This window comes from Sceloporus undulatus, chromosome 4, assembly GCF_019175285.1.
Source record: "Sceloporus undulatus isolate JIND9_A2432 ecotype Alabama chromosome 4, SceUnd_v1.1, whole genome shotgun sequence".
NCBI lineage: Eukaryota > Metazoa > Chordata > Lepidosauria > Squamata > Phrynosomatidae > Sceloporus > Sceloporus undulatus.
In genome coordinates this window covers 26,238,184-26,251,772 of record NC_056525.1, presented here as the reverse complement: position 1 = coordinate 26,251,772, position 13,589 = coordinate 26,238,184, and the positions used below count along the sequence as shown (strand labels likewise).

The following is a 13,589-nucleotide window of genomic DNA, read 5'->3' as shown; positions in this document are numbered from 1 at the left end:
TCTGTGCTTTTCATTTTTCCGCCCTAAGTGCAGTACCTTACATTTCTCTGTGTTGAATTTCATTTTGTTAGCTTTGGCCCACTTTTCTAGTCTGTTCAGGTCATTTTGAATCTTGATCCTGTCCTCTAGGGTATTAGCTATTCCCCCTAATTTGGTGTCATCTGCAAATTTGATAAGTATGCCCCCAATTTTGTCCTCCAAGTCATTGATAAAGATGTTGAATAGCACTGGGCCCAGGACAGAGCCCTGTGGGACCCCACTGGTCACTTCCCTCCAGGATGAAAAGGAGCCATTGTTGAGCACTCTTTGGCTTCGGCCAGTCAACCAATTACAAATCCATGTAACAGTTACTTTGTCTAGCCCACATTTTACAAGCTTGTTTGCAAGAATATCATGGGGAACTTTGTCAAAGGCCTTACTGAAATCAAGATATACTACATCCACAGCATTCCCTTCATCTAACAAGTTGGTAATTTTATCAAAAAAAGAGATTAGGTTTGTCTGGCATGACTTGTTTCTCTGAAACCCGTGTTGACTTTTTGTGATTATGGAATTGCTTTCTAGATGTTCACAGACTTTTTGTTTAATTATCTGCTCTAGAATCTTTCCTGCTATTGATGTCAGACTAACTGGACGATAATTGTTGGGATCCTCTTTTTTCCCTTTTTTGAAGATGGGGACAACGTTTGCCCTCCTCTAGTCGGCTGGCACTTCTCCTGTTCTCCAGGACCCCTCAAAGATTATTGCCAATGGCTCTGATACTACATTTGCCAGCTTGGAGAAGATTGAAAGGTGATATGATAGTCATGTTTAAATACTTGAAGGGATTTTATGTAGAAGATGGAGTGAGATTGTTTTCTGTTGCTCCTGAGACTGAAACAGGAACCAATGGTTTCAAATTGTAACATGTTCCACCTAAACATTAGTAAGAACTTGACTGTAACAGCTGTCTGACAGTAGCATAGGTGTATATCTACTGTAGAAGTAATGCAGTTTAAGGATGCTATGGAATCCTGGGATTTGTATTTTTATTGCACCAGAGCTCTCTGATAGAGGAGGATCAATGTCTCACAAATAACCTTATCACATGGGGCTTGGGGAATGGGAATGGGGTGGAAGGGAAGGGAATGAAAACGGGACGGAACAGGGGAAAAACGCATGTTATCTCATGGGAGAACACCGACGATGCCGCCAGGAGTCCCCAATCCGTTCCCCATCCATCCCACAGCATCCAATTTTCAAGAACTGTTGTGGAATAGATGGGGGAACAGATCAGGGACTTCCAGCGGCATTGGTGGCATTCTACCATGCGATAATATGTATTTTCCCCCATTCCTCCCCATTTTCATTCCATTCCATTCCACCCCGTTCCTGTTCCCCAAGCCCCATGCAATAATCTTAAAAATTACAAATCCCAGGATTCCAAAGCAGTAAGCCATGACAGTTAAAATGGTATCAAATTGCATTATTTCTGCAGTAGAGATGCAGCCACCTTAAAGGGTGGTGGGCTCTCCTTCTTTGGTCTTTAAACAGAGTTTGGATTGTGTCTGTCATGATGTGTATTCCTTCATGGCTCAGGATGATGGTTCTTGGATCATGGGATAGTTGCAACTCAATGATTCTATGAACCCTGACAGCCTACAGAGTTACCAGAGTCTACAGAATCAGACTTCCCCATGACCACATGGAATGACTCTGGTGGTCAGTTAAAAACCTTTCAAAATTACTGATTAACTTTCATCCAAGCAGATGGGACATTCTGTTTCCATCACCTCAGGAGCCCTTGTGAGCTTGTGATAGATATATCTTAAATAAATAGTCCATCAGAGTAGTATTTTGTTGTAGAATTCACACTACAAAGTAGGTATTTTACGGCATTGTCTCCTGAAGCAACATCCCTTGGTTTTAGCCATAGATAGTAGACTTTTTGCAGAGAGAAAAAGCGTTGGGGGGGAATCCTACAACTATTCTACTGCAGTTGTGCTGATTACTTCTTTTTTGGCAAATGAAGGGTGGGTGAGTTAGGACCTACTCAGAACAAACTTTCCCCATTGTGTGAATGTGGGTTTCCTGGCTCCAGGTGTTTGTGTATTGTGGAATATCCTTTATCCTACACTCATGCACACCAATAAACACTCCTGTGCACATGAGTCATTTTAGTCCCACAATATATTGGAATTCTCATAATCCAGATTAAGAAACTAAATGAGAGTTTGTTTCTTTTGTCTAATATGTCCGAAAGGGGGTCAAATGTTGCTGTCCATGTATGTGCTGTATAGGGATTATTCATCATTTCCAGTGTAGAGGTTAACAGCATGCACATTTCTGTTGTGTTACATATATTGTAATCACACTCTCTAGAAAGATATGTAGCTAGATAGGCAGACTCTTTGGTTATCTGTCTCTCTATTGTGTTATATTATGAGCACATACAAATCCAGTGGAGCCTTTGCTATACAGACATGTTCTCAACCCACCCACCCCTGGCCATAATGTTCCATTCCTTTTGTTATTAACAGCAGGGGTTGGGTTTTTTTAATGTGTGCCAAAGGTGGACTTAATGGAAACAACAAACACTCAGGGCTTGCGAGACAAGTTCTTCAGGTGGTTTGTGGGAAGGTATTTGGGATTTTCCCTGTTCCTCTTCCTCGTCGCTGTTTTTCTCAGCTCCCAGCAATCTCCTTGGTATTTCTCCTGTTCTATTTATTCCAGCTAATTCTGTACCAATTCTCTCTCAATGGAGACCTGGGAATTCCATAGAAAAACAACTAAGTATTTGAACTTGAGTCTCTCATGGCTTGTTTGAATAAATGGTAATGATTTAAAACAAACAAACAAAAAAACCAAAACTAACCTTCCCATTTTTGGATTGGTGAAAGGGCACATCTACTTTACCTTTGGGATGTTTACAATGCATGTAATGCTTCCAACCATATTTACTCAACCTCAGTGTTCCACAAATTCTGCTTCAGAGTCACCATGTCCCCCTTTTTACTTTACTATCATAAAACTATAGGGTTAAATCTAGTTGCTAGTCTGCAGTAGAGTAGACATTCTAATGGACTCACACCTATGTGTGCTCTATTGATTCATGGGATTTACTAGATGAGACCAAGAACTGCATTTCTTATAAATGTCTTTTTAAATTATCTATACCATTTGTATACCACTCTTTTAACAATCATGATTAATAAAAACTAGACAGTATAAAGATATTCACCTAGTACCTAAAAAAGCATAATGTACGCACAAAGGGAGATTCTTGAGTGGGGAAGGGATTCCACAACAAAGATGCCACCACCAAAAAGACAGTAAAGCAGGCTTTAATTTTCCTAAGCAACCTTTATGTTTCCAGTAGGGCTCTGGCTATCATGCCTGGAGGGGTGACATTACTTTATTACATTTATGTAGGCTTGCTACTTAAAGTCTCTCAACATTTCCTTCTTTTCTCTTTTTGAGTGCTATCCTAACTCTAATCTTTAAATTCAAGAATTAAGACTGAAAGAGAAATTCTATAGGATGAGACCAAAGGTCCCTGTAATACAAGTTTCTGTATTACATGATGTTCCTTCTGGATGCCTCTGGGAAACCCAAAAACATTGTATGTAGACTATCATTCAGTGGTAGTATTGTGCTTTTCATACATAAGATCACCTTGGTAAATACTTGGCATCTCTAACAACAATGACAAAAAATATTCATATAGCAATGGCCTGAAAGCCTGGAAAGATTCTGCCAGACATAACATAGCTTCCTAATGTTGTACATTTCAGGACTGTGATGCCCATCTGCCAGTAATCTAGCACCTATATATAGATTGAAGTATAGTACCCTGGACCATAGCACCATGTTCCCAGTCCAGTCACATCACTTTTCAATTCAATGCAACCACCTAATTTTCCTATCCATACACTTAAAAGACTTCAGATTTCTATCAGGTTTCAAATATATTAGAATACCGTAAACAGTACTCTCTTTTCAGCCTGGGCTGAATTGTAGAGCATGAGAAAATTTGCTGCCAACTTTTCAACGACAAGAAACAATCCCAGGAGTAAAAGAGGAAATTGTGTAGATATCCCTCACTTAAGGTAATTTGTATATACCTTCCCATCAGTTTGATAAACAGTACCAGCTGTTTATTTTTGTTTGTTTGTTTGTTTGTATCCCGCTCTTTTCCCAGGACTGGGATTCAGAGTGGTTTCACAGCATTAAAAACAGTACAATTAAAAACATTTTAAAAAACATACATTAAAAGAATTTTAAAATTGGTCCAACATCCTGGTCTGTCCTTATAGCAATACCATAAACGCCTATGTGAACAGGTAGGTCTTCACCTGCTGGCGGAAGACCATCAAAGAGGAAGCCATTCTGATCTCCCTGACTAGAAAGTTCTAGAGTCTAGGGGCAGCCACCGAGAAGACCCTCCCTCGTGTCTCCACCAATTATGTTTGTGATGGTGTTGGGACAGAGAGAAGGCAGCCCCATGTAGAGCCCATTACAGTAGTCCAAATGGGATGTAACCAAGGCATGTACCACCATGGCCAAATCTGACTTCTAAAGGAACAGGCGCAGCTGGTGTACAAGTTTTAAATGTGCGAAAGCACTCCCTGTCACAGCTGAGACCTGGGCCTCCAGGTTCAAAGCTGAGTCCAAGAGTACCCCCAAACTGTGAACTTGTGTCTTCAGGGGGGATGTGACTCCATCTAACACAGTCTGGATCCCTATTCCCTGATCTGCTTTGTGTCTTGTCTGGATTAAGTTTCAACTTGTTTGCCCTCATCCAGTTTATTACTGAAGACAAACACTGGTTTAGGACCAGGACAGCCTCTTTGGATTGAGGTGGGAAGGAGTAGTAGAGTTGAGTATCATTTGCATATTGATGACACCGCACCCCAAAACACCGGACAACCTCTCCCAGTGGTTTCGTGTATATGTTAAACAGCATAGGGGACAACACAGAAACCTGAGGGACCCCACAGGTCAATGGCAAGGAAGTCGAACAGGAGTCCCCAGCACCACCTTCTGGGATTATTTATTTATGCCACAAAAGCTCCCACAGTGGCTTACAAATCATTAATTTGCCAATCCCCTGCCCTCAGATTTATAATCTAAATAAGACTTAACAGCAGATACTGCTGGTTCTTCCCTCCCTTCGAAATCAGGGAATGAGAGTTGGAATGGAAGGAGGGCCTTTAATCTGCTTCTGGGCCTAGACATGATGGAACTGGGCTACCTCTTGATTGTTTGTTTGTTGCATTGTAGTATTTTAAGACAGCTCCAACCAATCAAAAGATATTGAGCAGCTATTTCATTTTTTTTCTAATTGATTTTCCATGCAAACAAAAAGATGGAAGATGACATGGAAAAACAGGGGGAGGGTTGCAAATGGAACCCAATGGAATTTGTGTCCTCACTTAATTCTGTTAATTAGTCAAATTGCATAATAAAAACTCCATCTGGAAGCATCCTGCAAGTTACTGATGTAAGCAAATCAATTTGATTGATACAGTTACAAATATAATTATTAAAAACAGAGTGAACAATAAAAACTGAGATCTTGCGCAGGTATCGGTCTGTATGTGTGGGTTTTCGGTATACTGTGTGACCCAAGCGTAGGTTCGGTTTGCGGATGACAAGGACATCCAAAAATGGCAGTGTTCCTTCCTTTTCTTTTTCCATAGTGAATTGGAAGTTGGGGTGGATGTTGTTCAGATGGTTCAGGAATACAGCCAGGTCTTCTTCTCCATGGCTCGAGATGGTGAAAGTGTCATCTGTGTATTGGAACCAAGTTTTGGGCTTTTTTGGTGCTGTTTCCAGGGCTTGCTTTTCAAAGTGTTCCATGTAAAAGTTTGCTATCACTGGGCTTAGAGGGCTTCCCATTGCCACTCCATCTCTCTGTTCATAGAATCCATTGTCCCACTGGAAATAGCTTGTGGTGAGGCAATGTTTGAACAGGGCTGTGATGTCTTCTGGAAAAATCTGTTGGATGAGTGTCATGGTGTCCATTATGGGGACTTTGGTGAACAGGGAGACCACATCAAAGCTGATTAAAATGTCTCCAGATTTTAGTTCCAGGTTCTTGATTTTTCCTATGAAGTGAGCTGAGTCCTTGATGTAGTGGGGGGTCTGCCCTATATGGGTTTGTAATTGTGTGGCCAGAAACTTGGCCAAGTCATATGTGGGGTATCCAATGGCACTCACTATGGGTCAGAGTGGAATGGAATCCTTGTGGATCTTGGGAAGTCCATAAAGTCTTGGTGGGTGAGCCTCAGATTTGCACAAACTTTGTCTTGTGGTTGGCTGAATTGAGGAGTTTTTGATCAGGGTGTTAGTTTTTCTGTTGATTTTGCTGGTTGGGTCTTGTTTCAGCTTTTTGTATGTTGTAGGATCCAGGAGTGCCTTGATTTTTTTGTTTGTATTGTTCTGTATCAATGATTACTGTGGCATTGCCTTTGTCCACTGGGAGGATGATGATTTCTGGATCTGAATTGAGGTCTTTGATGGCTTTTCTTTCCTTTTTGGTTATGTTGCTGGGAGGCAGTTTTGCCTTGCGCAGAATCCTTGCTGTTTCCCCTCTTATCTCTTCTGCTTTCTCCTCTGGGAGATGGTGGAGGGCAGATTCCACCTGGGCAATGATGTCTTCAACAGGGATTCTGGTGGTGGTTACTGCAAAGTTGCCTCCTTTGGCCAGGATGAATGTTTCCTCATTTGAGAGTTGCTGCTGTGTGAGATTGATGATGGCGCATGATGTATCCAATGTGGTTTTCAGCTGTTTTTCATGGCATTTGTTGAATTTTTGTTTTTGTCTTTCGGTGTGATCTGCCATATCTCTTTCCATTTTCCTGTAGGTGAGGCTGTCAATTTTGTCCCAGTCTTGGGTGTTCATCTTTTGGCTGATGCTGAGGTGGAGTGGAAGCAGTTCCTTGTCTATGTTGTCCAGTTCTTTGCAGATGGTGTGTATTCTCTCCCGTAACAGAGGCTGTTCCATCCTGTTGTAGATGCAGTTGGCCTGTGGTGATTTGAAGGTCCTTTTTGCTGTGAGAAATTGTGGTATGGTGTCTGTGTCTCTGCAGCATAGCAGGAAAGTTAGTGAGCAGAGTAGATGTGCTTTCCTGGTCCGGAGTTTTTCCAGTCTCTGAGTGTCTTGGTACAATTTTTCCCCGTAGAGATTTCCAATGTAAAGTCGAAGGCTTTCAACGGGAAAGAAGAAACCCTGAAAATGAACAAAATTTGGCTACCAGTCCTGAAGAATAGCAAAATAAGGACTCAGCAAATGCAAATGGAAAACCATTCAGAATCAGGGTCTTTCTCAGCAGATAATTGATCACCAATTAGCAGACATTAATTCTTGTTTGCATTAGCCTCCCAGCCTGAGGCCAGCCATCAACACAGAACTATACACATGCAAATCACTCCTGCATTCCCAGGCTCACACAGTATATATACACCCAATTTTCCAGGCAAAGCATTCTCTGAAGATGCCAGCCACAGATGCTGGCAAAACATCAGAAAGAAACTCTGCTAGAACATGGCCACATAGCCCGAAAAACCCACAAAAAACTATGGATGCCGGCCATGAAAGCCTTCGACTTTACATTTATAAGGGTACTTCTAATTATTTGCTTTCTAATGATAAATACCTATGGTCATGTTCATTTTTGCAATTGTTTGAGGTGGGGTGTATGTGATTTTTGCCAAATTAGTTGACTCATTAATTCTGGAACTTCAGTGGGTTTTCCTCAGAATGGAAAGAGAAATGTTAAAACCTCACTTACTATTGTGCAATGGTTTCTTGTAGTAACGTCAGTCTGGGTTCTATGCACAAACTTTATTCTCTAGACATGTGACTATGTCCCTACATTATAGTTTTAGGGTTGTGTGCCTAAAACTGCAAACACCTTCAGATATCTGATGGGCACACCAAAATCAGATTACAGCTGTGTTGCATAAATTATGCAGAGACAGTCATAAACATTTTTGCAGATCCAAGCAGCTAGGTTTAAAAACATGACCCTTAAGGACTACAGATGTAGGAAACAAATGCACATTTTTTTTATGTTGTCACTTGAATGAAGAGAATCCTCAGGATACTATTTTGTGAGTGCTTCATGACTGCAGTACTAAAAAGGAATCATAGAATCATAGAATCATAGAGTTGGAAGAGACCGCAAGGGCCATCCACTCCAAACCCCTGCCATGCAGGAAATCCAAATCAAAGCATCCCCGACAGATGGCCATCCAGCCTCCGTTTGAAGACCTCCAAGGAGGGAGACTCCACTACACTCCGAGGAAGTGTGTTCCACTGTCGAACAGCCCTTTCTTTCAGGAAGTTCCTCCTAATGTTGAGGTGGAATCTCTTTTCTTGCAACTTGCATCCATTGCTCTGGATCCTAGTCTCTGGAGCAGCAGAAAACAAGCTTGCTCCCTCCTCAATATGACATCCCTTCAAATATATAAACAGGGCTATCATATCAACTCTTAACCTTCTTTTCTCCAGGCTAAACATACCCAGCTTCCTAAGGTGTTCCTCATAGGGCATGGTTTCCAGACCCTTCACCATTTTAGTTGCCCTCCTTTGGACACGCTGCAGTTTCTCAATGTCCTTTTTGAATTGTGGCGCCCAGAACTGGACAATAATATTCCAGGTGGGGCCTGATCAAAGCAGAATAGAGTAGCACTATTACTTCTCTTGATCTAGACACTATACTTCTGTTGATGCAGCCTAAGATCGCATTGGCTTTTTTAGCTGCCGCATCACACTGTTGACTTGTGTTCAACTTGTGGTCTACTTGGACTCCTAGATCCCTTTCACATGTAGTTTCATTCAGCCAGGTGTCCCCCATCCTACATCTGTGCATTTCATTTTCCCGCCCTAAGTGCAGTACCTTACATTTCTCCCTGTTGAAGTTCATTTTGTTAGCTGTTGCCCAGCTAACAAAATGAGTGTGCCATTCACATCAGTCACAAAATAATGGGCCACTTGTTTGCTACAAAGATTGAAACTTAATCCAGAATAAAATTTTGCATTTTAAACTACAATCTTAGTTTACCTGGAAGTAATTAATCTCGCTGAACTCAATGTAGCAAACATGGAATCATAGAATTGGAAAAGATCTCAATCCAATCCAATCCCATGCCATGCGGTGTTACATAATCAGAGCACTCCCTGTGATAGATGGCTATCTAGCCTCTGTTTAAAAATCTCCAAAGAAGGAGAGCCCACCACTCTCTAAGGGAATATGTTCTACTGTCGAATATCTCTTACTTTCAGGAAGTTCTTCCTGATGTTTAGGTAGAATCTTGTTTTCTGCAGTTTGAATCCATTGCCCTATATCCTAGTCTCTGGAGAAGCAGAAAACCAGCTTGCTCTATCCTTAATATGATATACCTTCAAATATTTAAACATGGCTATCATATCACTTCTTAACCTTCTCTTCCCCAGGCTAAACATACCCAGCTTCTTAAGTCACTTCTCATAGGACATGGTTTCCATACCTTTCACCATTTTGGTTGGCCTCATAGGATTGCACTTAAATCTGTTCCAGTGAACACTGTGCTGAAGAATATTTGGAGCCAGTAGTGATTTGACTGTTGGACTGTGATTCTGAAAACAGAATTCGATTCCCCACTCAGCCATGAAATCCACTGCCCACAATGTACACTACTACCTGCCCATAAAGAGGCTAATCCAGGTGAATTTGAGTGAAGAATGTCATTGGCATGGAACAAAGCAGCCAGTCTCTCTCCCCATGTAATGTCGTTCCAATCTGGTGCCCTGCAGTTGGTATTAGAAAACAAAAAGAAACCAGAGCTTGAAAAAATTCCTACAATTCCCAGTATCCTCCTGCCATCATGCCCTCAATCTTTAGCTCTATTCAAGGTCTAAGTGCTATTGAAATTGATGAGAGTTATGTCTGAACAAATGTACAATTGCACAGTTAGCCACATCCAAGAATTCAGAACACTGAGTGATATTGTCAGCCATTTAGTGTGAGAAATGTTTCCCAACACTACTGCCTTCACTGGTGTTTTTTTCCTGTCTCCTTGAAATCTAAACTCAGACAGTTTCATATGGTCAGTCCTACAGGGACTCAAATGAGTTCATCTCCTGACCTCAGAGTTACCAGTACTAGTGGAAAGGGACTGACTGTTGCAACCAAGTCTACTTTTTCTTGGAGTGAACTCTCTGCCCTCATTTTTCCTTTTAAAAAATGAATTTGCAATGAAGTAGGAGCATGAGGTGTATTTATGCTCGCCTACAATCAATATATTACTGTACTCTTCTGTGATTATGTCACTATTTTATGCAATACCACTTTTTTTAAAAAAAATGTTTCACACCTCTTTGGCATTGTCATTGGTATTTATTTGTTGGCTCTCGGTGCCTTAACTGGAAACCTTTTACTGTCCACTACCTGTAGGGGAACCTAGTAGTAGCAGCACAATTTTGTAATCAAATGCAAAATTCTTAAATAGAGAAGAGCTGGGAGTCTTGTAACCCTTCAGATGTTGTTGCACTGAAACACCCAGCATTCCTCACCATGCCAATACTGGCCATGGTTGCTGGAGGATGAAAGAGATTCAGAAAACCCTTTGACAGTACAATGAATAAGATCCCTCCTTGGGTGGTCTGATCCCAAATGTTCAATTAAGCTCTACAGTATTAGCTTTAAAAAAGACTTGCTCCTGGTGGCAATGAGAACTGCTAGAACTGGATTACTGATATGGAGCAACACAGCCACCTGAAGTTTTAGACTCTCTCTGGGACCCTGACTTTGGAAACTGTCATGATGAGCATTTTACATTTATATAACCAGAAGAACCATAGGTTTGAATATTCTGATATGGGTATTGTACTTATACAGTAGACTCTCGATTATCCAACCTTCGATTATCCAACATTCCGGATTATCCAACATCGCTGCTCAGTGATTTCTTTACATTTTCAGAAGACTGAACTGTTTATACAGTACATATTGTACATCACAATGTTGATCAGTGATTTCTTTACATTTTTAGAGGACTGTTTATACATTACAATGTTATTCCTATAACGTTACTGCAATGTTACTTTTACTGTTACTGCAATAAAACTTCAATACGTTTGCAATTCATAGTGATTTCAAGGCTTTTCTTGAAGCCGCCGGATTATCCAACATTTTCGGCTATCCAACTATCAGCCTGCCCATTTATGTCGGATAATCGAGACTCTACTGTATTAGAAAACATGAAAGAGTGAAGGCTAGACTCTTTTGCATGACATCTTGATTTTCCAAAGAGAAGAGTTTGGGCAAAGAATAGTATTTGTTGTGCAGTTCCCAGAAATAGTACAGATCTTGCAGACTATATGCTTGGTATGTATGATATAACTATGTCCTAAAATTTGAGTTCAGTTGCATTAGACAGCTCCCTAGTGGCAAAACGACCAAGACTGCAATCCTTCTGGATTAGAATTGATGAAATGCCAGAGCGTGTTTAAAGTGTGGGGCAGTCCTGCCCCACCCCCCTAACCAAATCCTTTGTGTTTTCTTTTTTAGCTTAGGCACAGGGTGTTTCTTTCACATCAGTTCTCAAGGCATTATATTAGACTACCACTACTTACCATTAGTAATAAAAATAATTAAGCAACAGCACATGAAAAGGAAATTGCATTTCTGAGCTATTAATGACATGCCTTTGGTTATTGTGAAATTCAACCATTTAAAGATTATGAGAGAAGATCAGCACTTAGAACAGTTCTGAAGCTTTGAAAATGAAAATGTGCCTACTGGAAGAATATTTCTATACCACTCAGCATAGAAGACTGGTTTTCTAATTGCTCCCTTCTTTTAGACCCCATGCAAAAGGAAGACATATAAACAAACAAACAAAAAACCCTGCCATGGATGGAAGCTTTCAACCTTTTCTACATGTGGTTTGCAACCTGTGCACAGTGGTCCCAGTCTAGAATGGACTCTTGTGCACTTATTTTGAAGAAGAAAAATAGGACTCAGCTGCATAGTACATATTTAATATAATACATAGTTTAGTCCTCATAAACACAATCCTGTTGATGCTTGCATTTTGATTGCCTGGGTTGTTTTAAAAAGACCAGCCAAAACCTAGTCAAATGAGGAACCATTGTGGAGAATCAGAAAATGATATTTATGAAATGTATTATTTGATGGTTAAATAATTCTCATCAGCCACTGCTAATAAAAAGCTGCTTAAGCTTACATTAGAAAAATAAAAATGAGAGACACAAGAAAGCAAGTGGGAGAGAGGAGATGTGGAAAAGTGTGATAATAGTGGTTGATTTAGTGGTCCAGATGGATGGGAATATACTTATTGTGGTTCTGGCTGTATTTATGTTTGTGTTGTTTCTATTCCCTTTCTGGGCTGGCATGTTCTTTTTTGCTGTCTTGCTCCTCTTTCTTTTCTTCATTTCTTCTGTTCTCTACTTTTGCTTTCTGTTCATGGTCTCAAATGCACACACAGTCCATGAAGAAGGAAAAGATCCTCTTCGGTTGAAACCAGTGTGTGTTCAAACCACAGTTGTGTGAATTTGGCCTTCAACAGAAGGTCATTACTATACGTACATTAAGAACTACCCTTTTAGGTCAGACTGAACTTTTTTTGTTACCCAGAATTCTGTCCTCATGAACAATTGGCCAGACCTGTTGATAATGACCATTCTTTTGCAAGCAATCCATTGATCTAAGTTATGTGTCAGGTCTACATTTCAGAGTGAATCATTCTGAACTAAACTTCTTTTCAAAGCTGTGGAATCAAATACAGTTATCCTCCAGATTTTGTACATCTTCAGATGTTGTGGTACTGAAGATGTTTTTTTTAAAAAAAAAATCCTAATATCAAATGTATATAAAAGGGCCCATGTGTCTTTGTGAGTGTGTTGCATTGTAATTTTTTTCTTCACATCAAAATGTTTCAGGATAAGCTTATCTTATTGTTGATGTGTGCCTTCAAGTTGAAAGTTAATCCAGAGAAGGCAATTTGGGGACTAGAAACCGCACTCCCCCTAAAGATATGGTTTCACAGTTTGAGAGAGTTCGTGGAATCATCTGTGCGCCTGGAAGCTCAGGTTTCTGTGCAGGCCAGGAATGCATTTGTACAGTTAAAGATTATGTGCCAGCTATTCCCTTTCCTAGAAACATCTGACCTGGCCATAGTGACAGTCCCTTAGTAACCTCCTTTTTGGATCACTGTAATATGTTCTAAGTGGAGCTGTCTTTCAACAGTGTTTAGAAATTTAAGCTGTCCAAAGACATGTGGCCAGAATATTGACTCTCTAATTACAGGAGTTCTATTGGCTACCAGTCTGTTTCCAGGAACAATTTAAATTATATGACCTATAAAACCCTATTTAACTCACATCTATCTTAACAAAATATTCTCCTTTACAAACCTGTCTGGGATTTGAGATCTTTAGGGGAGCTCTTCACTCTCTCCCACCACTCTTACAGCCATCTCTAGTGGGAAAGGAGGAAAAGATCTTTTCAGTGGCTGTTTCTAGGTTCTGGAACTTCCTTTCTAGAGAAAGACAGACTGGCTCTTTTACTGGTGTCCTTCCATCAGTGGCTGAAGATCTT

General features: G+C 40.5%; 1 protein-coding gene across 9 annotated transcripts in view; it reads right to left on the bottom strand.

Annotated features, from left to right (window-relative positions):
• Nucleotides 1-2,051: 2,051 nt before the first annotated feature.
• LOC121927917 overlaps nucleotides 2,052-13,589 on the bottom strand; it is a 47,135-nt gene continuing 35,597 nt past the window's right edge. For 6 of the 9 annotated variants that reach the window (XR_006103382.1, XR_006103387.1, XR_006103384.1 and 3 more), the window contains 2 exons: nucleotides 9,496-9,775; nucleotides 6,205-7,213 (listed from right to left, as the gene is read on the bottom strand). Coding sequence is in view for 2 of the 9 variants with exons in the window: in XM_042461957.1 (XP_042317891.1) it covers nucleotides 6,329-6,988 (660 nt within the window). In the remaining 7 variants the exon portion in view is untranslated. Of the gene's footprint in view, nucleotides 2,746-6,204; nucleotides 7,214-9,495; nucleotides 9,776-13,405; nucleotides 13,453-13,589 lie in introns of those variants that run through there. The other 3 variants (XM_042461958.1, XR_006103386.1, XR_006103383.1) reach the window with 3 other exon arrangements.